The sequence below is a fragment of the Oculina patagonica genome, chromosome 10 (genome assembly GCF_052425735.1).
Source record: "Oculina patagonica isolate OP01 chromosome 10, crgOcupat, whole genome shotgun sequence".
In the NCBI taxonomy this organism is placed as follows: Eukaryota; Metazoa; Cnidaria; class Anthozoa; order Scleractinia; family Oculinidae; genus Oculina; species Oculina patagonica.
In genome coordinates, this window is record NC_135767.1 from 9,232,075 (window position 1) to 9,255,433 (window position 23,359).

A 23,359-nucleotide genomic window follows, 5' to 3' on the forward strand; every position below is an offset into this window, starting at 1 on the left:
AGTTTTCTCTTCTTCTTTTTTCCTCGGGCGAGGGAATTCTCTAAGAAAAGAATGTTAATCATTAGCAACCTTTTCTGGATCTATAACTACATGTATCTAATCAGGGCTGCAAATAATTTTTTTTCACTTGAAAGGACATATGTCCTACTAAGACACCATCTTAGTCAGACAAAACAAAATTGTGGTCGGACAGATTTTTATTCATCGTTGCCGTAAAATTATTTATCATCAAAAAATTGTCCGGCATTATGTCCGACCACACTTGAGATTTTGTCGGACAGAGCAAATTTTGGTCGGCCAATGTCCGATGACCGACTGTTATTTGCAGCCCTGATCTTAAAACTGACGGAAACATCAATATATGAGTAATGACGAAAACCTCATACAACTGTGGTGGTATAGAATAAAATAGTTTAAATCATTAAACGCACTGCGTTATGTTTGGTTTAGGTAAAGCTTATCAGGAAAAGAGAATCGATAAACGAGAAAGAAGACAACCTCAAGTTATCCCGGACCTTCCATATCTTAACTGGGAGAAAACAGGCCAAACTCCAGCAGGACCGTATGCGGTATGTCATTAACAGGTTTTACGTTCAAAAGACGTTGCCAGCTTTGGGAACCTGTGCATCTAGAACATAGTATAGTCAGATTGTGGGAAATACTTACAAAAAAGGAGATGTCGTAAGAAGACACGTATACCTTTTAGCAGAGGGTTGATCATCGTATCGCTTCCATCTCTTACATTATGTCTCAGACTCTGTCTTCATCTTTCTTAAACACTTTTGCTATTATCACTGCCTTCTCTTTTATCCTTCGTTCATACCTTCCTAACGTGATCCACCACAATATAACTGTAGCATGATAGTTCCATCTGGGTGTTCACTGTAAAACTCTATTAAGCTTCTCTCCCGGGGTAGGTCTTATTTCTTTTAAAACCCTTTTGAGAGAGAGAAATGAGTTATTAGAGAGGGGGGACTCATACCAAACCATAAAAACCAGAGTTATGACATTAAGTGTATTTCTTTAACGTTTTAATGCTGTTTAGTGGCGCATTTTCACAAAAATACTAACAGTATAAAAGTAAATGTAGTGGATTACGACTTTAAAAGGGAAAAGCAACCTTGTTTTCTTGTTTAAAACTGTTATGATCTCCCCTCTAGAGCGGTTAGGGGACGTTTTTTCTCTGCATTGCTACAGTAAAAACAAACGTACAAAAAAAGTTTGTGTGCAGCATCCATATTTTATATTTCAGTCATTAGAGACGTCAGATTTGCAAGATGTAGGTGTCATTCAAAAGCCAGACTTTGTGGCTCATCCTGAAAAATATTTTATCGAGAGGTCAGCGGGAAAGCGTCGAAGCCAAGACACCAGTGTGCCTACTCTACCCAGTGTCACTGACAGTAAGTAACGTTGCTTTTGTATGATTAGTGTGTGTGTCATTACAAAGAATGTTACTTTGGATTCAACAGATTTCAAGCTACATGTAATTTAGTAAAAAGTTCTTTAACCCTGTTGAAAGTTACTTTTATGTAATGTTGCACAAAAATAAAACTTTCAAGTCTTTTTGTTTAAATGTCGTGAATATTGAATTTTTTCAGAATCATCTTTGACTCCAAATTTTCCAAAATGAGTCCAAAGTTTGTGAAGCAACAGTCAAAGTGACTCTACTCAATCTGAAAAAATTTCGAACCCTGTAAACCCATCTCCTTTTGTGGCTATCATTTAGGCGTTTTCCCGGCTAAAGGGTTGGAAAGCAGTGAAACGTCCGTTGAGCCACATGGTAGAAAATTACTTAACGTAGTTATCATGATACTGGCTGAGTGCTTTGGGATGATCAAGTTAATTGCTTCTTCAGTTCAAAAACCTGAAATGTTGCCCCTTTTTCTCTTGAATTCCATAGATCTTCAGATGCGTTACGACGAGAAAAGCCTTTTTCCAAAATACATCCTGGACATGGAAGCCAAGATGAAAGCAACGCATGCGCTGGGACTACGCGTGTCACGTGGGGCACGTGCTCGTGGTGATTCATTACAAGCAAAATCACGTGCGTCGCACGAGGGTCCTCAAGCAAGTAGCAAGAAACTGGCGAGCTGGAGAGTGCTGGTGAAGGGCAAAGATATGTAACGACGATTTTCAGACGATGGAAATGGAAACGCTTACTTGAATATGGGATTGACCAGGAAAAGATCTCACGAAGAATGCCCTCACATCTGTAAAAACTACAAAAAAAATACAACAAAGACAACGCATTTGGAAAACAAACTTGATGTTAACTGTGACAGAGGATCTATATGGATTTGAATGCGGAAGATCCCCTCGATCTCAGAGTTGGAAAGAAACAAAAACGTCCTTAACGCTCGCCAAAGTACAGGGCCTGGTTATTCATAGACTGTTTGTCGTCTTTTACACTCTTGGACATAAGACGGGATGTGGCGGACCCAGGCTGGGCGCGTTAAAAGTTAACGGAAATTAACAATTTTGGATTCTTTAAGACCAGTTGGGATCTGGATTTGTAGGTTGTTTGAAAACTGATGAACTCAATTCTTTTAATTTATGCTCTCCTCGATCTCCCCTCCCTTTCCCTGCTTACCTCTACCCTTCCAGCCCCCCTATTCTTTTCTTTCTCACTTTACTTCGCTCCCCTTTTCTTTTCTCGTTTTCTTTTTTCTTTCTTTTCTTTTCTCTTCTATTCACCTTTTTTTCCCTTTCTTTTCATATTTTTCTTTCCATTCTAGCCAATTTTGATTATTTTTGAAGATAAGATACGTAAAAAGTAAAATCCAAAGGACCAAAACATACAAAAAATATATTCTTGGCAACTTTAAAACTTAATTACAACTGGCCAGATGGGCTTGAACGACCTTGACCTGTTCAATAACTGTTCTGTTCAAGAATATTTACGTGTCGCCATCATCATCAACGTCATCATCCTCGGAGACCCAGGGGCAGTTAGTGGGGGCGACGGGCAGCTTATCGGGACAACGGGATTTTCGGGCGAAAGTTTACAACATAGAGCGTAACAGCCCCTGGGCACTTTGTCTTACCGAACCAGTTCCAGAAGCGTTTGAACTCCTTCCTCTTGATTGGCCACAAAAATATTTTTGTGGCCAATCAGCGAGGTTGACCAGAAAAGCGACTCTGACGTCTTCTTACACGAAGTTGTTTTCCTCATAGACTCGTCGTTGTTGTTAAGCCCGTCCATCGGATGATACTACGTGGGTCTCAGATAAAAAAGCAAAACAAAAACAAAACAACGAGGCCTGGGAATATGTTAAATGTAGCATAGCGCAAGGAAAACAAAAGTTTTTAAAGCTATACGCGAGCACCTCTTGTTTATAAGTTTTGTTTTTGTTATTTAAATATCCAACAAATTAAACAAAAACCCTTTGTTTAAACTGTCAAGCTGGCAACAAAATAACAATAGGTGACGACAGCGATATCTTCGCTAACGCGCGGCCCGTGCAGTGAAGTACCCAGACCGTGGCAAGTTCCAGAAGTCGGACAACGACAGAGAAAAATAATAAGAGTTGTTGTTTACTCGAATAACTATTAAAAAGCGCGCAACTAACAGTGTAGAACTGGCAGTCGTCTAAGGCTTATTTTTTTCTTAGACTCTCCATGTAATAGCATCCGATTGATGGACAGAGCATCCACGACAAGTCTATGAGGAAAACAACTTCGTGTAAGAAGACATCAGAGTCGCTCTTCTGGTCAACCTCGCTGATTGGCCACAAAAATATTTTTGTGGCCAATCAAGAGGAAGGAGTTCAAACGCTTCTGGAACTGGTTCGGTAAGACAAAGTGCCCAGGGGCTGTTACGCTCTATGTTGTAAACTTTCGCCCGAAAATCCCGTTGTCCCGATAAGCTACCCGTCGCCCCCACTAACTGCCCCTGGGTCTCCGAGGATGCAACGTCATCGTTGTTGCACCTGTGATCAATGTAAAATATATTTTTAATTCACCACTTGTCATCACTAGCGTTTCACAACACCTTTTATACTTGCCTGTATATGTATTTAATAACACTAAGTTAACGTCATGTAAAAAGACAAAGTAGGCTGTAAATACACTGTATATATAGACGAGTCAGGAATGGTTCAAATAATAAAACTATTGTTAGTTACTGGTTAAAACAGTAATACACAATCTCTCTGGGAACTCTTTTTGTTCGCCAGTAGCTCTATTGTCTTCTTAGGCTAGGGTTTGTGTTGTGACCTGGTTTTATGAGCCAATGGAGTAACTCATTCCGAGTGGAAGTGGTTTACCCTATAAAATAATACATTTTACGCCCTTCTCATGTTACGGTATTCCGTACTGACCCGTATTTCAATATCGGTTTTGATAGGCACCGTGTAAACGAAAGGCGTAGCTGCATCAAAAGCGATGCGGTTACAAATGAAACCCTATTCTCATTCATAATTATGACGCGGAATTCAGAAGTGCGTGGATTACATAACCCCATTTGTTTATAGATAGTTGTGTTAGGTAATGCTTAATCACCACGTGCACAATCGCCGTATTTAAAGATCCCTTTGCTTAGTTTCGGGGCATTTCGAAAGAGATACGCAAGCCGGGAAGTCCGGGCGAATTTTCGACCCTCCCACCTCCCCTTCGGCGACGTAATAGACAACTATAGTGCTTTCTCACCCTGTCACTCATTGCCTCGGCCACAATCTTTCCCCATACCTTATCCACGCCGGACAATGAGCGGCATAATTAATGAGTGAGAATGGTATACTATCCCTGTAAACATCTAAGACCGATACGTGGTGTGATTTTATAGTCAGGGAAGACTGCTAAACGACCAACCGACACATTTATTTGACTTCTTAATATTAAAACAAAAAGTTGCGCTACGTTTATATAACTTCCACAAAATTGTGAAAAGCGTTTGCTTTAAAAATTACGACACAATGCTTCAGACTGAGGTCTGAAATCACCTACAACGAAATTTCATAGCGGCTATTTGCTTACGTTCAAAAATTCAATAATTCATAAAGAAAACACAAAAGTAATATATGTTTAACAAGAAGCTCTTAGAGCTTAAAACTGCGCTGGTCACGTGACCACCCTAAGGGAGCCATGGCGGGGGAATGAAAAAAAGATAACTAAAAAATATTGAACAACTTGAAGTGAAATGGGGAAAAAATAAAATAAATAAAAAATTCCACATCCTGACAGTGGAAAAAAAGCCTTTGCCATAAAAGTTGACCCCCCCCTTACCCTAACCTGCCTCAAACAAATTATGGTCGCCCTAAAAAAAACACCCGCTTTCGAAACAAACCCCGAATATTGATTTCATTACGTCTGGCTTCAGGCCAGGAGAGAATTTCGTTTCGATAGTATTCTCTCTTTGCACAGAACTGAATATTGATTTCATTACGTCTGGCTTCACGCCAGGAACGTAAGTATCCGTGAGAATTTCGATAGTATTCTCTCTTTGCACAGAATAATCTCGTTTTCAGATCTCGTGGGCGAAGCTGAAGGCGAGATCTCGCCTTCCGGCTTGTCTACCTGCAAATGTGGGAACGACATTATACACAGAACTGAAATTTTGCCCAATGACAATGTTTCCCAATCTAGTTTCTAGACTGTTAGTATTATTTTTGAATCTCTTTAACAATTCAAAATTTTTTGCCCCTCTTTCTGTATTACAATAGGCGGTTGTTAAAATGTAGCGAGTGACAAACATGATGATAAAAAAGACACCTTGTGTGACATTTCATGGTTGACTAGTTCCAGCCGCGATTAATTATTTTTCTTTTATGCAAATTCTGGCCGAATTCCCACGCGTGGACGATGAAGCCGTTTTTAGCACAGAGGGTATTCCCCTAGCCTACCAAATGACGTAAGCGGTACAAGTCAGGGCATGTTTGTGAAGGGAATTTGTCTTCATATCTTTAAAAAAATCCTTTCAATAACACAGCCTAAAAATAGATTACGCTTAAAAGAGAAATACTTTGCAATAAATTTGTTTAGTAAAGACCAAAGGATTCGCAAAGATTTGAAGGTAGCTGATTAATAGCTTTGAAAAATTACGTGACTCGAGGTCTAGCCGATAGAAAGTGAAACTTGTCATGTCAGCACATTCTTTAACACCAACATAATGGTATTTATTCACAGATTCTGGCCCGCTGAAATATATTTTTCTTTCGACGCATGAAACTTTAGTGTTTTCTTTGAATAAAACGCTTCAAAATCGGACATCTCACGCTGAACATGCTTATTAAGACCAAAGCATTTGAAAATTTCCCATTAGTAAGTGTTTTCTAGCTTTTAAACCTTGCGTGACCCAGTCTGGTCACTGAGAAAAAAAAAATCAAAGTCTCTTCGAGATATCGACGTTTTTGCATGAAGTACGAGTCGAAGGTTTATCCTGTGCATTGTTCTTCGAACTTATCATTACAGTTTCTTTTTAGTTTAATTTAACAATTTCCTATCTTCGCGGAGGAAATGCAGCCATATAATTTTGTCAAAAAAGGCTCGTTCGCGCCGGGTATTTATACACATATTCCTTAACATTACACAAATAAACAGTGCAAATTTCAGCGAGATCTGACAATTCTATACTTTAAAACTGCAAGGACCTTTCGAGGCAGTCGATTACGGAAATGAAACAGATGAAACAGCAAAATATGCGTTCGACGCTTTGTTTTTGCGACGCTATATTTGAATTGTTATAGGTAGACCGCCGTTCAATGTGTTCAAGGCCGTATCGTTACGATTGCTCCATGAAAAAGCACGAAAAACAATACGGATATTTCCGACTACTGTCGGAGAAAACATTGCGTAAACAAATCGTTACACTCAAGCTGCGTTTTGTCTAGGCTCGGCGAGGGTCGGATATCAAGACCCAGGATTAAACAAAAGCCACATATACAGTGAATGCTTTCGAATTATATTTGAAGATGAAATACGAAAGAATTTTGCTGTCTTTGACTGAAATTCCACTCGAACTGCGTAGATACGATCGCATGTTGTAAAGCCGATTCATGCAACATTGCTCTCAACGCGATGTAAGTGCTAGTGATTATTTATTCGTGTTTTAGTTACGCAATCCATTGTTTGTGCGACGCTTTTTATAGATCGCCTTTCAGAAACACGTGCGTTGAGATAAGAAAGCTGACATGTCACTTTTAAAATTGTTATATAACGTTTGTAAATGTGACAAGTCACGTTTTTTCCACGAAATCGCAAGTGATCACCCACGAGTATAGCTAACTGTCGTGGGTCGTGGGTCGTGGGTGGAAGTCGTGGGTCGTGGGTGTGGGTAAAGTCGTGGGTGTGGGTAAAAGTCGTGGGTAACAAAAAAAAAACATAAAAAAACAAGAGAGGATAACAAACATTTGTAGGAAAGTAGTTCGTGCATGGCTAGTCTGACGAAGAGTTTCGACCCGGTCAAGGGACCCTCAAACTTGTTGGGGTGTCTGTAAAACCAGGACAGGAACACCACGAAACACCCCTGGAACACCGAAAATGTTTAAACACATATCAACAAAACAATTCAATTCAATTTAAAAATTTATAGGAATTTTTATTTTATATTCTGCGTTACGATTAGGATTTCCCCCCCCCTACCCCACAAGAACCGTGACTTAAAAATATTGCGTGACATTGTGCATTGCAGACTGAACGACATTTTTACCGTGGGAAATTTTAATGGTCGCGTTTGCGGTTACAAAAAGGCGCTTCTGTTTGGTTAATATTTAAAAGTAGATCCAATGGCTTCGCCTGTTGGCCAATGCGACAAAATGTTCGATTCGGACGCGGAAATGTTGCAGCCAACATTTTTACGACAAACTATAACACACTTGGAATTGTGAGAGTTGAGTGAGTGAGTTTGTGAGAGCTTTCTTTTTAAATCGACACCCGCCGAATTGCATATAATTCTGTGCCTATACTTCTTCCAAATTATTGAGCTTATCTTTATAACGAGCATGTATATTGTAGCCTGTATACAGCCGCCCCCTCCCCTAAAAAAATCGGGAACAGGGAGGGGGACGGCAGTACACAGGCTAGTATATTGCTACTATTTGAATTGAGTGTTTAGTTTGTTTGTTTTGTGTTTTTTTTTTTCACCTCACGGACTTAGGAGTGAAACGCGGGCTACGGGCTGAGGACTAGGTTTAAAATATGTACCGCGTTCTGAGTGACGCATTACGAAAGGTAACTCATCTAGACGGGTAACGAATCCTGTGCCCTCTTTATGATAGAGACATTTGTACATAGGCGTACGGGCAATTTTTTGCCAGGGGGGGCGGTGAACCATTTGCCCAAAAAATTATCGCAAGTTGCCCAAATTTTTACGAAAAAGTCGAGAAGAAACGAGGGTCCTGCGATGCACTACCTTATTGTTACTTATTTCGCGGGACTTAATTTTCGCGATTTTCAAAAAATCGAGAAATTAAAGACCCGCGAAAATTAATTCTAATCGATTTCTATTGTATTTTTTATGCTAATTACGTATTTTTGGCCAAATCGCGAAAATTAAGACTCGCGAAATATTCCTGTTCCATTTTCGCGAAATTAAGTGCCCGCGAAAATAAGTAACAATAAGGTAATATAAGCTACCATAGGTCTACATATGAAGAGAAAATATTCTCGTGCAGTTCTTGCATATGAATTTATCATATATATGAGCTCATAAATCACCTTAAAAGAAATAGCTATCTGCCATTTAGACGGCCGAAGATTTCAATGATACGATCTTTTCATTGTTGACTACAGATTTGGCATACCGTATGCCCTTTCAATGTTAATAAGTGCGATGTTACTGACACGTTGCCCCATGGTGCTGTTGAAGTAAGTTTTCAATCTGCGCAATGCACACAATGATCTTTCTGCAGAACACGATGTAGCAAGTATCATGCACTGCGAGGATATGTACCACATAAGAAAACTTTGGAGACATATCAAAAAGAACATTCTCGTGCATTGTCTTCAGCATTTCTGAAACAGTCATGTAGCCTAATCCGCGCAAACGACGAAAACTCGCGTACATTTTCTGCTCGGCTTTCAGAATCTCGCCGTCGATTTTGTAAAATTTAGCAACGAGGGAGAAGCTTTCTTTATCAGGGTGGTGTTTTACCGTGACATAAATTTCCCAAATTGATCGAGTGACCATCATTGTGTCCATTATTAAAGGAAATATGAATTTATTTGTTATAAAACGTTTAGAAAAGGAAGTTCACAATAACTGCTGGCTCAGTTCCACGTACAAGCAACGCTTCTTTGGTGCATTCATCAAACTGTCCATTCACCGGTTCTTTAAATTTAACATCTCACTAGATTGGGGGACTAGATTCCACGTTCTTTCTGGATGTATCGATTCTCACTGACGTCTCTCCTTGAAATGGTGGCCGCCGGAAATTTACGTCCTACAGTTACGAAGATATCAGCGCCTCTCGAAATAAGGAATCTTGGGTAAATCTTGTTAGTGAATCTGGTCTCACATTTAGTCTGGGGCCATGTGTCAGAAAAATTGTTCCCGTTGGCATTTCATGAACATTCTAGTTTCTTTGCAGAAATCTAATCGCAAAAAAGTTGTCTGCAATTTTTTCGAAGAATAATTGTCAAGAAAATAATAACCACGCCGACTTCAGGTTAAAATAGAAAATAAAGAAAACTACTTTAAAAACTGGCTTTGCCCAAATAACTCTTGCTGCCCAAAAAATCTGAGTTGCCCAAAATTTGGGGGGGCTGCAGCCCCCCCAGCCCCCCCCGGCCCGTACGCCTATGCATTTGTATCCAGACAAAATACAAAATGTTTGCCCATGTTCTTCCCGTCTCTGGAATGAAAACCGACCAGCGTCACGGGACTTCGGAAATGTTCGGCAGCTTTCGGACGACTACGGAATTTTTCGTTGATATCATCCAAAGTCTTTAGTTTTAATCCAGTTGTGAGCAATCAATCTTTACCTTATTTTTAACGTTAATTTTAATTTATTCAAATCATTTTTTTATCTGTGTTTAAACATTTTCGGTGTTCCAGTGTGTTTTGTGGTGTTCCTGGTATTACAGACACCCCAACAAGTTTGCTAAGCAGAAAGACCTCTGAGCCGGGTCGAAACTCTGCGTCAGACTAGCCATACACGAACTATTTCCTCACAAATGTTTGTTCAGTATTTTTTTATGACTTTTTTGTTACCCACGACTTTTACCCACACCCACGACCCACGACTTCCACCCACGACCCACGACCCACGACAGTTAGCTATACTCATCACCCACAGCGGAAAGTAATCCCTTGAGAAATTAAAACAGTCCCTTGAGAAATTAAAAAAGTCCCTTGAGAGTTTGCAAATATGTGGTTCCAAATTTTGTCTACTAACCCCTATTCTACCATTTTTGCTTGTAAACAAGCAAAAACGTCGAAAAAAGGACGTGCAGGGCAAGAACTGCGCAGCGCAGTTAATGAGTACCTTTAAATCTGATAAAGAGACGGCTTTACTTAACGTCCAATTTTCTAAAACACTGCTGCTCATTTGTTAAACATTTCGTAATACGCAGTCTACACAAATTTGTAAACAAAGCTATTCGCAACGTTGCGATGGGTTTTGTAGTAATCAGGAAACACAAGGTAACTCTGGCCTTTGTGAACAATAGTGTCTATTCCTCGAGCTCCATAAGTTTCCAACTCTTGGTAACGACTGAACTGTGCTCCAGAAGCCTTGTAAACATGTGACCGAGGCAAGTATCCGCCGTTGTCTCCTTGGTGGTTAGCAAAAGCGAGGAACATTGCACCATTCATTTCAAAGGGATGCAGCTCAATAGCACCGGGTGATGAAATCTCTTGAAATAAGGTAAACTTCGTGTCATCCCATATAAAGACAGGCGATTTGGTATTATAGCTGCTACCTGTATAAAAAAAGGCAAAAGCGAGGAAGATATGGTCGTGGACGCGAAAGAATTTTGCACTGTATGCCCCTTGTGTTTGTATGGTTTGGAACTTTACAAAATGTCCTCCCGACCATTTGTACACGCTCGACTCAGTGTTGTAGTTCTTCTGAGGGTGATAGTGGTTTGTATAGACAAGGTAAGTCTCGTTTGCGATCACGAATGAATCACAAGCCGTGGCACCAGTAGTAGGAATGTTCTGGTATTTCACAAACCCTCCTTTCTTCCACTTGTAGACAAACGAGTCGATTGAATAAGTACTGCCGTCATGGTATTGCGAAACTGCCAAGTAATGTTCTTCTTCAATGGTGAAAAATTTGACGCCAGTAGCACCATTAGTTGAAATCAGCTGGAACTCTTCAAACTTGCCTCCGCCCCATTTGTAGATGACAGAGTTCTGTTTATAGCCGCCATCATAATAGTTTGCAATGGCCATGTAGTGCACTTTGTCTATTACGAAGTGTTCAATGCCATAAGCACCATGTGTGGAAAGCGTTTGATTTTGGACAAAACGACCGTTTTCCATTTTGTAAACATCAGACTTGGCTTTATATCCTGCTTTGTCGCCATGGTAGTTTGCAAACACCAAAAAAAGATCATCACCAATTAAAAAGGATTTGACAGCTGCTGCTCCTTTTGTGGGTATTTCTTGGAACTTTTCAAAGAAGTGAAGGCCTTGCTTACAGTCTACGGATAAATAACAAATGCTTTATGGGTGAATTGAATATTCTTTTTAAACACAGGACTAAACTTGTTATATACAGTCGAACCTACTGTGTTAACTGACATCTCTCGTAAGCAGAGGTCCCAGCTGCATACCTACCTCAGCTCCTCGGTGAATATTCTACAGGATAAGTTTACTGAGATGCTATTCACTGCATTCTAAGAGCATTTGTGACTAAAATTTAAGTCTTCGAATGAAGGATTTCAAATTTTACAGACCAAAAGGGGATGTTGTGTTAAGCATTTTTAGAACATTCGCGTATTTAAAAATTTTGTTTAAATATTAAAAAGATCTTTTGATTATGTGCTTTCATTTTAAAAGTAGTAACGAAAATGGCAAAAATCAGGGGTGTAGCCAGTCTTTTGAAGAGTTGTAAGTCCATTGGGGAAGGTTTTGACATCAAGACAGCTCCTATTAAATTCTAACATTTCATAACAAGAAATTGCGCCAATTTTCGCTCGTTCGTAATAAATAACCGCACATTCATTTGTTAACAGCTCCAGGCCATTTTGCGTTTGCCTGTCACTTGGATAACCCAGAAGGCTCCACAGTTTGCATCAGGAAAGGGGGGTTGCAAAATAGATTATGCTAAGATATGTTAAAAATTCCTTTCTTTTTTCATCTTGAATGTGCATAACCTTAATTTTTTCTCCTGTAAATTTTAAAAATGCGAGTAAGCTGAAAAATAATATAGGTCTATAGGCTAGCTACGCCCCTGGAAAAGTAGCATTTAGCCGCGAATACAAACATATATCTTACCTTGATTACAGGGGGTCATTTTAGGCTGCTGTGATGAGATCTATAAATAACAATCAATTATCATTAATCAGATGCTTTTTTACTCGAAACTATTGAGGGGACGTAGCAATGATAAACCCTCCTAAAGATTTTAAAAACGTTGCGACAATTTTTTTTTAAATTTAAGCTTTCGACTGTTTGATCTACAGTCTTCGACAGGTGAAATAAAATGACTGAAGCTCACCGAATTTATAACTACGCCTGGAAGCCCTGCCGCCTTGATAATACTAATGGTTTTTGCATAAAAGGCACGGCACAGCACAATGAGCATCCGTCTGGGTATGTACAGTAAAACTCACAAATAAAGTTTCACTACGAACTCGTTAAGTTTAAGAACACTTCTTTGAGAAAGTGAATCAAACTTGGAAATGAAATATTGAAACACCCCTTCATTTTTGGTGTGGAGGTAGGTTACCTTGGGGGATGAACAAAAATAAGCATATTTTGATTGATAGATCTATTGTTGCCATGGCAACCGCAGTTGGTCACGCAAGCCTCAGGTTCAGGTTTTGAGTCAAGAAATCACCCTCAAAATATAAAAAATATAAGAGTCTAGTTCTCTAATAAGTGTAAACCAAATCAAATGAAATCCCAGCACAAAGTAGAGTCATTCTTCTAGTTTATAAAAATTATCGTAAAATTATTTTGCGATTTATGAACAAGGAAAAAACTGTCACTTTATCATAGTGTCTGTCGGCCATTTTGACAAGTGGGAAAATCAAGCACGACCAATTTCGCAATTTCTTGCAAAGTGCTCAATTTCTTGAAACCAAATTAGCAGCAGAATTAAAACGGTTATTGTAGTTTCTAAATATCATAAAATATTTCTGGGGAAAGTTATATTTTCGCCGTGGGCGTTCTATACATACAGGGCAAATTACAAAAAGTTGCAAGATTGGCCATTTTGATGGCCGCACTATTTGGCCTAAAATGGCGTAATAAAGATGAAGTCAACATTAAAATATTTTCTTTTACCTGGTATTTTACTTAAATGTGATTAATACGGTTTTGGGCTCGCGAATTTGGTGAAATCTAAATTAATACAAAAGCCTACCTGGCAAGTTTTGGCAATTTCTTCAGGACGACTTGTCTCGAATTGTCGCGTGGGTTTCGCCTCCGCTCCCTCCATGTTCTTGACCAAATTGAGCACAGAAACTAGTAGAAAGGCCAAATCTAATAGTTTGGCACATCAACATCCATTTGTCTGCGTTCCAGACCACAAGTTATGTTGCATTAATCCGCATGCCTCGATAAACAACAGCTGGCCGCCATGCAAAAACACATCCGTGATGAATGTTTGTGATTTCTGCCGTCGATTACCAAAACTGTTAAGCACAGTCCACCGAAAAAGCTAAATAAATCACTGTACTTAGTAAATGTATTATCTGAGAACAACAAAGAGTGATACTTTTGGCTGAAATCGAGCAGTGCGAGCTCGATTGCTGAAATGTTGTCTAAACGAACACACCGGAACTAAAGGAGACGCGACTGCTGACCGGATGTAACGCAATACAAATGGTTTTGCGCCGGATGTAAGTGTGTTTAGGATATCTCGTGGTTCTTTTGGCTATGGGATTTTGTCTGTCGATCTGGTATTAGAGGTGGATGGTTTTACAGCGACAAAATAACAACGAAGATATAATTTCCAGATACAATCGTACCACAGAAGTTGAACCTTTATTTTACTGACGATGAGTGTCATGACTGTTATCTGCATTTCAGACGCAGCTGCACAAGAATAAACACAGTGGTGCATACATCGGTCAGAAACTAGCATATTTCGTAACGACGTCCTTGTCCTCGTTAAAGGCTACGCCGTTTTTGTTATTAGCTGAATCTTAAACAACAACAACAGTTAAAAAACCTCGTCTTTTCTGGGTCGTCTCCAAAATACTGTGCAGGATTATTTTTATACTGATAAACTTGTTACAGACTGGAAAAGGCGTCGCATTCTTTTAACCAAAAATACTCTTTGTCAGTCAATTCATCTTTCGAGTTTGGAGACTCTTCAAACATGCAAGGCTCATCAATACTAGTCCCTCTTCAAATGTTTGTGTCAACTTGAGCACAGGGCAAGAAGTTAGGGGGGAGGGTGGTCATGGCACTAGCCCTCAAATAATAAAAATCAGACCACAGCACAAAATCGAAGCAAGAGGGAGTAAATAATTTAATTTGAAATTGTAGCTTGACCAGAAACTTTACTTAGGTCCAATACAGTCACAAGGCTACACTTACTTCAACTAAGGTGATCCAGTGTGGTAGGAGTGCTTGTCACGTGACTAGCCCAGGCCCAAACTGCAACCCTGAGCCTAAATCTAACCCTAACCCCAACAACTCAACCCTAACCCTAAACCATAAACCACAAACCTGCAACCCAAATCCAGGTACTATTATGGGTTAAGCATAACCCTAGCTCTCACTCCGTAGTGTGGTAAGTCTTGGTCACGTGACCCCTATTGTTCTCTTTAAACTACGACTGCCCCTTATAGCTGCAATACCAGAAGTTGTTAAGGTAATTACTTTAACTACACTATGATGTTACCAGAGGTCAGATAAGACTCGTTGATTACTATACTCTATTGCCTGAAAGCTACATCCTTCACAGCGACACGTATCTATAGTGCTCCGCGGTGGGGGAATGATTAAACTAAATGCTAGAATATTCACTATGTTCTATGCAAATTACATGGCCATGTGGATACGAAACTGGAAAGTGCGTCGACGTACGGCTCTTTCTTTCGGCCCCCAGACACGCCCTGAACGCCGTACTTACGGCATATGCTTTTCAGATTTGGCAGTGTAAGCTTTGCACAGAGTTGATCTTTGTTCATGGAACACAAGGCCATTTTCTTGTAGGTTAAACAGCTTTCCACTTCGGACACAGCTTGCTCGTCTACTTCCATTGCTGCTAACGAAGTAGATATTTCTTCAGCAACCTGATGAATAATCTCTGCTCTTTCTTCATTCTCTAGCTCTGCCTCTCTCTTTCGGCCATGTTTACTGTTTCGACTTGACCTGTTTATTTACCTCACTCTCCAATATGCAAATTTTCTTTTCAGAACAAGTTGATAAATATACTTCCCGTCAGATACTCCCCCATCAAAGAGAAAAAAGGGAAAAGCACCAAATACGTGTAACAATTAATTAAAAAAAATCGACGTAGAGAATAAAAATATTTTTTAGAAGCAGAGGTGGCTCGACAAGTTTACTGCTTTTTTACTAATTGGCAGGCGGTGATTAAATATTCCAACTTCGTTATTTCTGATGTGTACCCTTGCGCCCAGATTATGCACCAGTCATTTGAAACCCCCGCCTCCCCCCTCTGGCATGAGCGGGGCATTCACTTTTTTGGCAAGTGAAAGCAAGTGAAGTCCCCGGCCCCTGGGAGAAAAGTGAATGGTGAACTCCCCCGCCCCTTTATATGATCCACACAAATGGTAATTCATGTAGAAAACTTGTTATAGCCAAGCACAACAAGGGATGACAGTAAGGGATGATAAAAACGTTGGTAGCCGTGCAATGAACACATTATATTTCATAGCAGCTAGGAATACATTTGCAAAGGATCCCCGATGGACAAGGAAGAAGACCACTATTTGAAATTTCCAACTCAACTTTATATGGAAATGCAGGATGATATTACAATATGCTCTGTGTTTTTTGAACAGCTGGCTCTCTGTTAATGGATCTCTAAAACTAGAAACTTCTTATTACCGGTACATTGTATTCTAACTCCGGCAACTTAAACTATCATAAATTAATGTCTCCAGCGTCTTTAATGCGCTATTATTGTCAAACTAACATTTAACGTAAAAGGAATTTTCTCAAATCTTGCGGACAGTTTTTAGTTGTATTTCACTCAGTATTGGTAATTTATTCATCTTGAGCAAGTGGACATAAATAATGTATGCGAAATTACCATGTGGCGCAAAAATGCAAACCGCTGACCATGGAGTGAGTGCCCCGCTTTATCCCCTGGTCTGGGATGCAAAGACCGTGATTTCTGGCGCATCCCCCGCATAGTGGGAGACCAAAATGGAGTGAATCTGAGGTGAAAGCCCCGCTTTTGCCCCGCTCATGCCCGAGGGGGGGGGGGGTCGGGGATTTCAAATGACTGGTGCATTAGTGACAGATCGGAACATGCACTAAATTATATCACTTATGTCGAACAACAAATGAACAAGTAAAAACAAATCCAGAAACAATTTAAAGGTTGTGCAACATTTAAGTGTATTTAAAAGGTTACGGTTAAAGTCATCAAACCAAACAAAACAGAAAACCAAAAGTTACATTTTGAAAGTATATCCGGTCAGCAGTCTTGCTACTCTCATTTCCGGTGTACAATTCCTTGTCAACACCAAGTCCTTCGCTTCACTATCAACGCGTACCTTTCGATTTTAGCAAAGCATGTTCGACTGGATTATTCCCAGGCACGTATTTACCGAGTACTGTTACCACGAAGCGTTTATTTAACTCTCTGGATGGACAGTATAATGCATTTTGGTACTCGGCCAGCGATATAAACCAGGGAAGTGTGAAATGGCGAACTCTTGTTTATCAAGCATGCCGATTATAATGTATCATCAGTTGTGGTCCAAAAGCAGGGAAAATGGATTTTAATGTGGCAAACTGTTAGATTTGGCTTTTTGCTGGTAGCTGTGCCTAATTTGGTCAAGAAAATGGAGGAAGCGGAGGCGAAACACTCGCGACAAGTCGTCCTGAAGAAATTTCCAAAACTTGCTAGGTAGGCTTTTGTGTTAATTTAGTTTTCACCAAATTCGCGAGCCCAAAACCGTATTAGTCATATTTAAGTAAAATACCAGGTGAAAGAAAATATTTTAAAGCTGACTTCATCTTTATTACGCCATTTTAGGCGAAATTGTGCGGCCCTCAAAATGGCCAATCTTACAACTCAGTTGTAATTTGTCTTGTATGTATTGAACGCCCATGGCAAAAATACAACTTTCCCCAAAAATATTTTATGATATTTAGAAACTGCAATAACCGTTTTAATTCTGCTGTTAATTTGGTTTCAAGAAATTGAGCACTTTGTGAGAAATTGCGAAATTGGTCGTGCTTGGTTTTCCCACTTGTCAAAATGGCCGACAGACACTATGATAAAGTGACAGTTTTGTCCTTGTTCATAAATCGCAAAATAATTTCACGATAATTTTTATAAACTAGAAGAATGACTCTACTTTGTGCTGGGATTTCATTTGATTTGGTTCACACTTATTAGAGAACTAGACTCGTATATTTTTATATTTTGAGAGTGAAATTCTAGTTCAAAACATGAACCTGAGGCTTGCGTGACTAAGTGCGGTTACCATGGCAACAATAGATCTGTCAATCAAAATATGCTCGTTTTTGTTCATCCCCGAAGGTAACCTACCTCCACACAAAAAATGAAGGGGTGTTTCAATATTTCATTTCCAAGTTTGATTCACTTTCTCAAATAAGTGTTCTTAAAAGCTTATATTTGTCTCGAAAGAGCGGGTGTTGTGAAAAGAATCTGCCTCTTTAGCCTCGCGGCATATAGAATTGGTCCCCGACAAAAACTACGAAAAATTGATATCGTCCCATTTTCCATATCACTGAGGACACCCCTACCCCCCCCCCCCCCTTATAAAGGTGCGAATTCTTGGAACAAATGACACACGTGCCCATTTCATGTTTCAAATTATATCAACAAAACTGCTCGTCTGCTCCGACAGAAATTAGTGGCAGGGTAGCTTATAATCCAAATAACAATACTTCAATTCACAGCAGGCACGGTAGCAAAAATCGAACCTTGAAATTTATGTGAAAGGATTTTGTACAAACATGTTGGAAAACTGACTATACGATATATTTTTCACATGCGATGCAAGGTGAAGCAGAAGCAAACAATGCGTGAAAACACTGATAAACGAAAACTCCAACAAGAGGATCGAAACATTTACCTTTCATAGTACCTTGCGAATTGTTTGTAGCGTTTTGTATGCACTTTTTGGAAGTGCTCTGGCCTTATTTTGTGTTGCTACTCATACTAATTTTAGTTTTCTGCTATTCTCAACAAAGAAAAAGTTGGTTTCTTACATTTCTTAGTCGCTCCACTTCTTGAGTAAGGTCTTTAAGCTTTGCCTTGATCGCTGTTAGTTCCTACAAGGTAAATTAATTTGTGAAAAGAAGCTATGTAACGAAACTTTATATTATGTTTGTGCAAAATTACTTTCAAATTAGTAAATCTCAAAATACCGTTAATAGTTTTCAAGGTAAAAAAATTTCCCAATATGCTTTTTCTGATTAAATTATATTTGCGTTGGCTTCCTCGTATGTTGACTTTCAAACACGTTGTCATTGAGCTTATCATATTATTTCATGTTTTTCTTTATTTTTATTAGTTTTTTGAGTAATCATTTATGACATGAGTGTATAATAGGAAAATTTTAGATTCGATTGCAAACCTTTATATCGCATATTCCTGGTTCGCCTTTCTTGCCATCCTTTCCTGGATTTCCTTTCTCACCCTGTGAGAACAGAAAGTACTCGTCGAGAAATAATTTCACTATGGGCCTTTTTACAAGCAGGTAGGGTAACCCTAGTGCTAGGGTTACCCTAGCAAGAGGGTTAGAAGATAGCCCAGGTTTACAAGCAAAATTCGCAGGTAGGGTAACCCTACTACCCGGGTCAACTTACACCGGTTACGCTTCAGTTAACCTTGTAAAATTTTGTCGTAAGAAGCTGTTATTCGAAATAAAAAATACGACAAATTTTGAATGAACACGATGTTTCTTGGTCACAATTCGCTGTTTTTGTCGGTATTTTTAAACATATTTAGCTTCTTGGAGCCAAAATAAAGTTGTCCCGGGTAGGCGAGTTATCCCTAGCAGAGTGTTTACAAGGCGCTAGGGTTACCCTGGCGCTAGGGTAACCCTAGCACTCAGCTAGGGTTACCCTAGTACTAGGTTAACCCTAGCTGCCTTGTAAACACGTCGATGAAAAAAAGAAGAAATGTGGGAGCGCTAGGGTAATCCTCCTGCTAGGGTAACCCTAGCACTAGGGTACCCTACCTGCTTGTAAACAGGCCCTATGAGTCGGAATGTAAAGTGAAACGCTCGTGTGGGATGGACTTGGAAATACTAACATACAAACTACTGACCTTATCTCCATTCCTTCCAATCAAGCCATCTCTTCCTACAAATAAAAAGTCTACCATTACTCAATTTTAATAGTCTGTGGGTCAATCAATGTATCTTCATGTAAACTTGCATGTCAAGGGTTGATATAAAATCACACTTTGTTTGTTAAAAAACTTTGCATTGATTAGTAAATGGTTTGAACCCAGGAATATCAGTAGTTTATGAAGTATGAAGAAGACACCTCCAGATTCAAGTAGAAAAAGTTGGTGTCCATCGATTGTGTTGTCTGGAAATGGAAATAGAAGACTCTTATGAAGTTTCTATAGTTAAAATAGCTGAGATCGTTCATCATGCAAAACTTTGCCTTCTTCAGTTTGTCTTAATTCCATAAATCAGGACTACGTGAAAAGAAGTAGGTTTCTAAAAAAAATTAGCCGTTTGTCTCAACAGTAATTGGTCTTTTTCGATCCGTCTAAAATTTCCACAAAAATCAAACAAGATCGACTTTCTGCGGCAAAGCATAAAAATTCAAATTCCTTTTTTATTATAATATTAACGCTATGTAGATTTTTTTCTTCAAATAGTTTTGAATTATCGCGATAAACGATATTTTCGATGTCACCTCCAGACTTGATTCGGGGTGTCTACAAGACGAAGACTGGAGTTTAAAGATCAAAAAACGAACACTTCATTAATTTTAGGCCTTTCAAACTATACAAGCAGTTAACCTGACTAAAGAACTTAAGACGAAATCCGCCAGGCATTCTTCGAGTATTAACTGGACAAAAATATGTACCGAAATTATTTACATCTTATTGCAAACTTCTATGTTACTGTTTCAAATATCTTATCAAAAGAGATCATTTCTAACAACACCAAACATCGAAAACAAAATTTCGAAGTTCCACTGAATCGCTTAAAAGACGATTTTACAAAACAGTTACACGTGAGATAATACCTATGGTTCTTTTGAACCTTGAAATTCATTTTCTCAGGCTTTGATGTTATCACGGATAATTTGCTTACATCTTTTTCTTTTAAAAAGGGTAGAAAATAACGCAATAGGATTTAACTTATTTTGGTACTCGATTTTTGTCCAACTAAAATTAATATTATAACTCTATTTCCTGATTCCGTCATAAACGCTTTATCAGGTGCCAACTTAAGCGAAATCGATCGATGGGGTCCTCGTTTTGTAGAAAAAGCCACCACGAACTACAAAACGAAAACCCTTGCTCAACGCTTTGTCAGATTTTTGCGATTGATGCACAAAGATAAGGCAGAAGCTGCCTCGTCCCCAGTCGCTCGCGATCACAGGGGATATTCTAGTTCGCGCATGCTCTCAATCCACAAGCTTCCGACTCCCGATCAGAATCCGCGCTCAATCGGCCATGGAAATGCCTGCATGTGTAGGAGGCAAGCAATTCCCTACCTCCACCCCAACGTACAAAAACTTTGTCACGCATGCTTGTGCAGACGGTCTGCAAATGACTCGTAGTGGCACATTTAGTATATACCACACAAGTGAATAGTGCTTTTCGCGCGCGCTGGTTGGTTAACTTGGAAGTGATTAGCAAAGTACTATTCACCTCCGAGCAGCTACAGTCGCTTTGTTTACCGAAAGTGATGTTTCAGTCCGCAAGTTATTCAACTTTTGTGGTATATACTAAAACAATTATTCACCTCAGTGTCGTCCACCACACTCAACGACACTGAGGTGAATAACTGTTAATTTCCGATCATGCAGACCGATGGGCAACTTTAAACGAACAAGGCTCTAAACCTATCGCTTAAGCAGTAACTCCCTGACTTGGCTACCAAACAACTACACCGAACAATCAAAGTAGCACAAATTTAAGATTTACATGCATAGGAACTTCGGACTGGAATCGTTTTGCTCGTTCAACTTCAAATTCGGTTTAGGGAGTACTAGGAAAGCTGTCTAAAATATGTAACAGCATCAAACAAGATATCATGACGAAGCAAAGGTGGAGATAAATATTGTTTTATGCTAAGATAATGCTAATAGTTCGAACTGGAGTTATTTTAATTGCAGTGGACTGATTGACTTTTGTTCACGCATTTCAAAGCTGCCATGATTTTACAACGTTATATCGTTTGTGTGCTATACTGAAGAATTTAATGAGAAGTACGAAATCATTTTCCCAAACCAAACTTACCATAGATTGAAATATTTATCTTTTGATGGTTAAATTCCTAAATCCTGTGGTATTCTGAAATATGTTACATGGTTTTTACGACAGTGATTTTTTTACTAACCGACATGTCGTGTGAGAATATTCTCCATTGTTTAATTTCATTCATTTACTTATTTTAATTTATTTTAATTTGATAATTTAGCAAGTTTGTAAATACCTACCGTCACGTCCATCTCTACCATGGCAACCACACGACTGCTGCTGAACGCTGGCCGAGGCCTAGGGTAGGAAAGAGATGGGTACTTTCTGATACGTTACTAAGATTATAAACTAGGACTCCTCAGTATTGCCTAAAAGCTTTTTTTTTTCATTATTTCAAAAGAGAAAAATAAGCCAAATTGAACAGAAGGAAGCAATGGCGATGGGCAAGTGTTTATCTATCTACAATGACTCGTTTTTTAGCATAAATACGGAACTTAGACTGCAAAACTGTTGGTTGTCCTAATAAAACCTTGTCGTCCAATAATAAATGTGGACAACAAAAATGTAGTTTTACTTTAACGCACCCAGGAATAAAAATAGTTAATAACTGAACAATCAAGAACATTTCCTTGTCTCCTGAGAATGTATTTTATAAAAGCCTGTGTAGGTCTCCGTGTTCAAAAAACTACTCTATTTGAGAATTTGCTGTAAAAGACTGGTGTAATCTGCATGTCTGACGAACAGACAAATCGAACGGGGAACTTACTAAAGAATATTACGGTTGCTTTTCTCCCCATTTTTCTGGTTTGTCTGTTTCTTGTGAGCCGTTCTGTTTTTGATGTCACGGCTTGTCTAGCCCCAAATCCTTTTTCCTTGCGCGGTTTTTAATCCAAGCGGAAGTGAAATTTCATGTTTTAAAACGGCTAAAGCGTGGTGAAAATAAACGACTTTGGGAATTTCTTGATGTTCAGATCAGCATTTCGCGTAGATTCCAGCAATCAAGGAAAAAACCCTGTCATATGCACTTTAAGTTGGTGCGTCTTTTAATCAGTTTTCAACCGGCCCCGTAGCCAAATGTTGCACGCAGTCTTCGTAAATCTCAGCTATTCTTTCGTTCGTCAAACCAGGTGCCCATATTTTGTTAGCTCAGAAAAGTATGCAGAATAAAATAAAGGCGTACGTATATCACATACCAAACGAAGCAGTGGTCACAGGAACAATCAAGAACATTTCCTTGTCTCCTAAGAATGTATTTTTTAAAAGCCTGTGTAGCCGTCTCCGTGTTCAAAAAGCTACTCTATTTGAGAATTTGCTGCGGTAAAAGACTTTTTAGCTCTTTGGTTTTTAAATAAAACGGTCGAACAAGAACAATGTTTTTACAAGGTAGCCGTAGGCGGAAACAGAAAGATGATTACCGAGGCTAGTTAGCTTATAGTTTAGCAGATGTTAAGCCACCAAAAATATTGATTAACTTCACGTTACCTGGCGTTCTTGATTTGAATCCACAAGGATGTAAAGTACGATAAAACACAGCAAACGCACCAAGAAAACCATCTTGTCGGGTCGTTTCGCAACAGTTGTGTCGCAATCTCGCTTTAGGCTGAAGTAAATGCGTAAACACTTCGTGTTATTCCAAGGCGTTGTCAGATAAACATACAAAATTTCGCCTAGCATTGTAT

The 23,359-nt window shown here is 39.2% G+C and overlaps 2 protein-coding genes across 3 annotated transcripts in view; one reads left to right on the plus strand and one right to left on the minus strand.

Annotated features, from left to right (window-relative positions):
* The window catches only part of LOC144628556 (cilia- and flagella-associated protein 337-like), a 30,851-nt gene extending 27,930 nt beyond the window's left edge, over positions 1-2,921 (plus strand). For both annotated transcript variants that reach the window (XM_078486672.1, XM_078486673.1), the window contains exons 30-32: positions 451-569; positions 1,253-1,400; positions 1,901-2,921. In XM_078486672.1, coding sequence (XP_078342798.1) covers positions 451-569; positions 1,253-1,400; positions 1,901-2,124 — 491 coding nt within the window. In that variant the 3' untranslated portion in view covers positions 2,125-2,921. The remainder of the gene's footprint in view (positions 1-450; positions 570-1,252; positions 1,401-1,900) is intronic.
* A 1,813-nt stretch (positions 2,922-4,734) lies between these two features.
* Positions 4,735-23,316, minus strand: LOC144627988 (uncharacterized). The gene is made up of 8 exons (XM_078486019.1): positions 23,163-23,316; positions 21,920-21,977; positions 19,560-19,594; positions 18,865-18,927; positions 18,497-18,559; positions 12,380-12,419; positions 10,422-11,583; positions 4,735-5,033 (listed from the first exon to the last, which is right to left on the minus strand). Exons 1-7 carry the CDS (start codon positions 23,232-23,234, stop codon positions 10,511-10,513), a joined length of 1,404 nt encoding a protein of 467 aa, XP_078342145.1. The 5' UTR covers positions 23,235-23,316; the 3' UTR covers positions 4,735-5,033; positions 10,422-10,510.
* Positions 23,317-23,359: the final 43 nt, after the last annotated feature.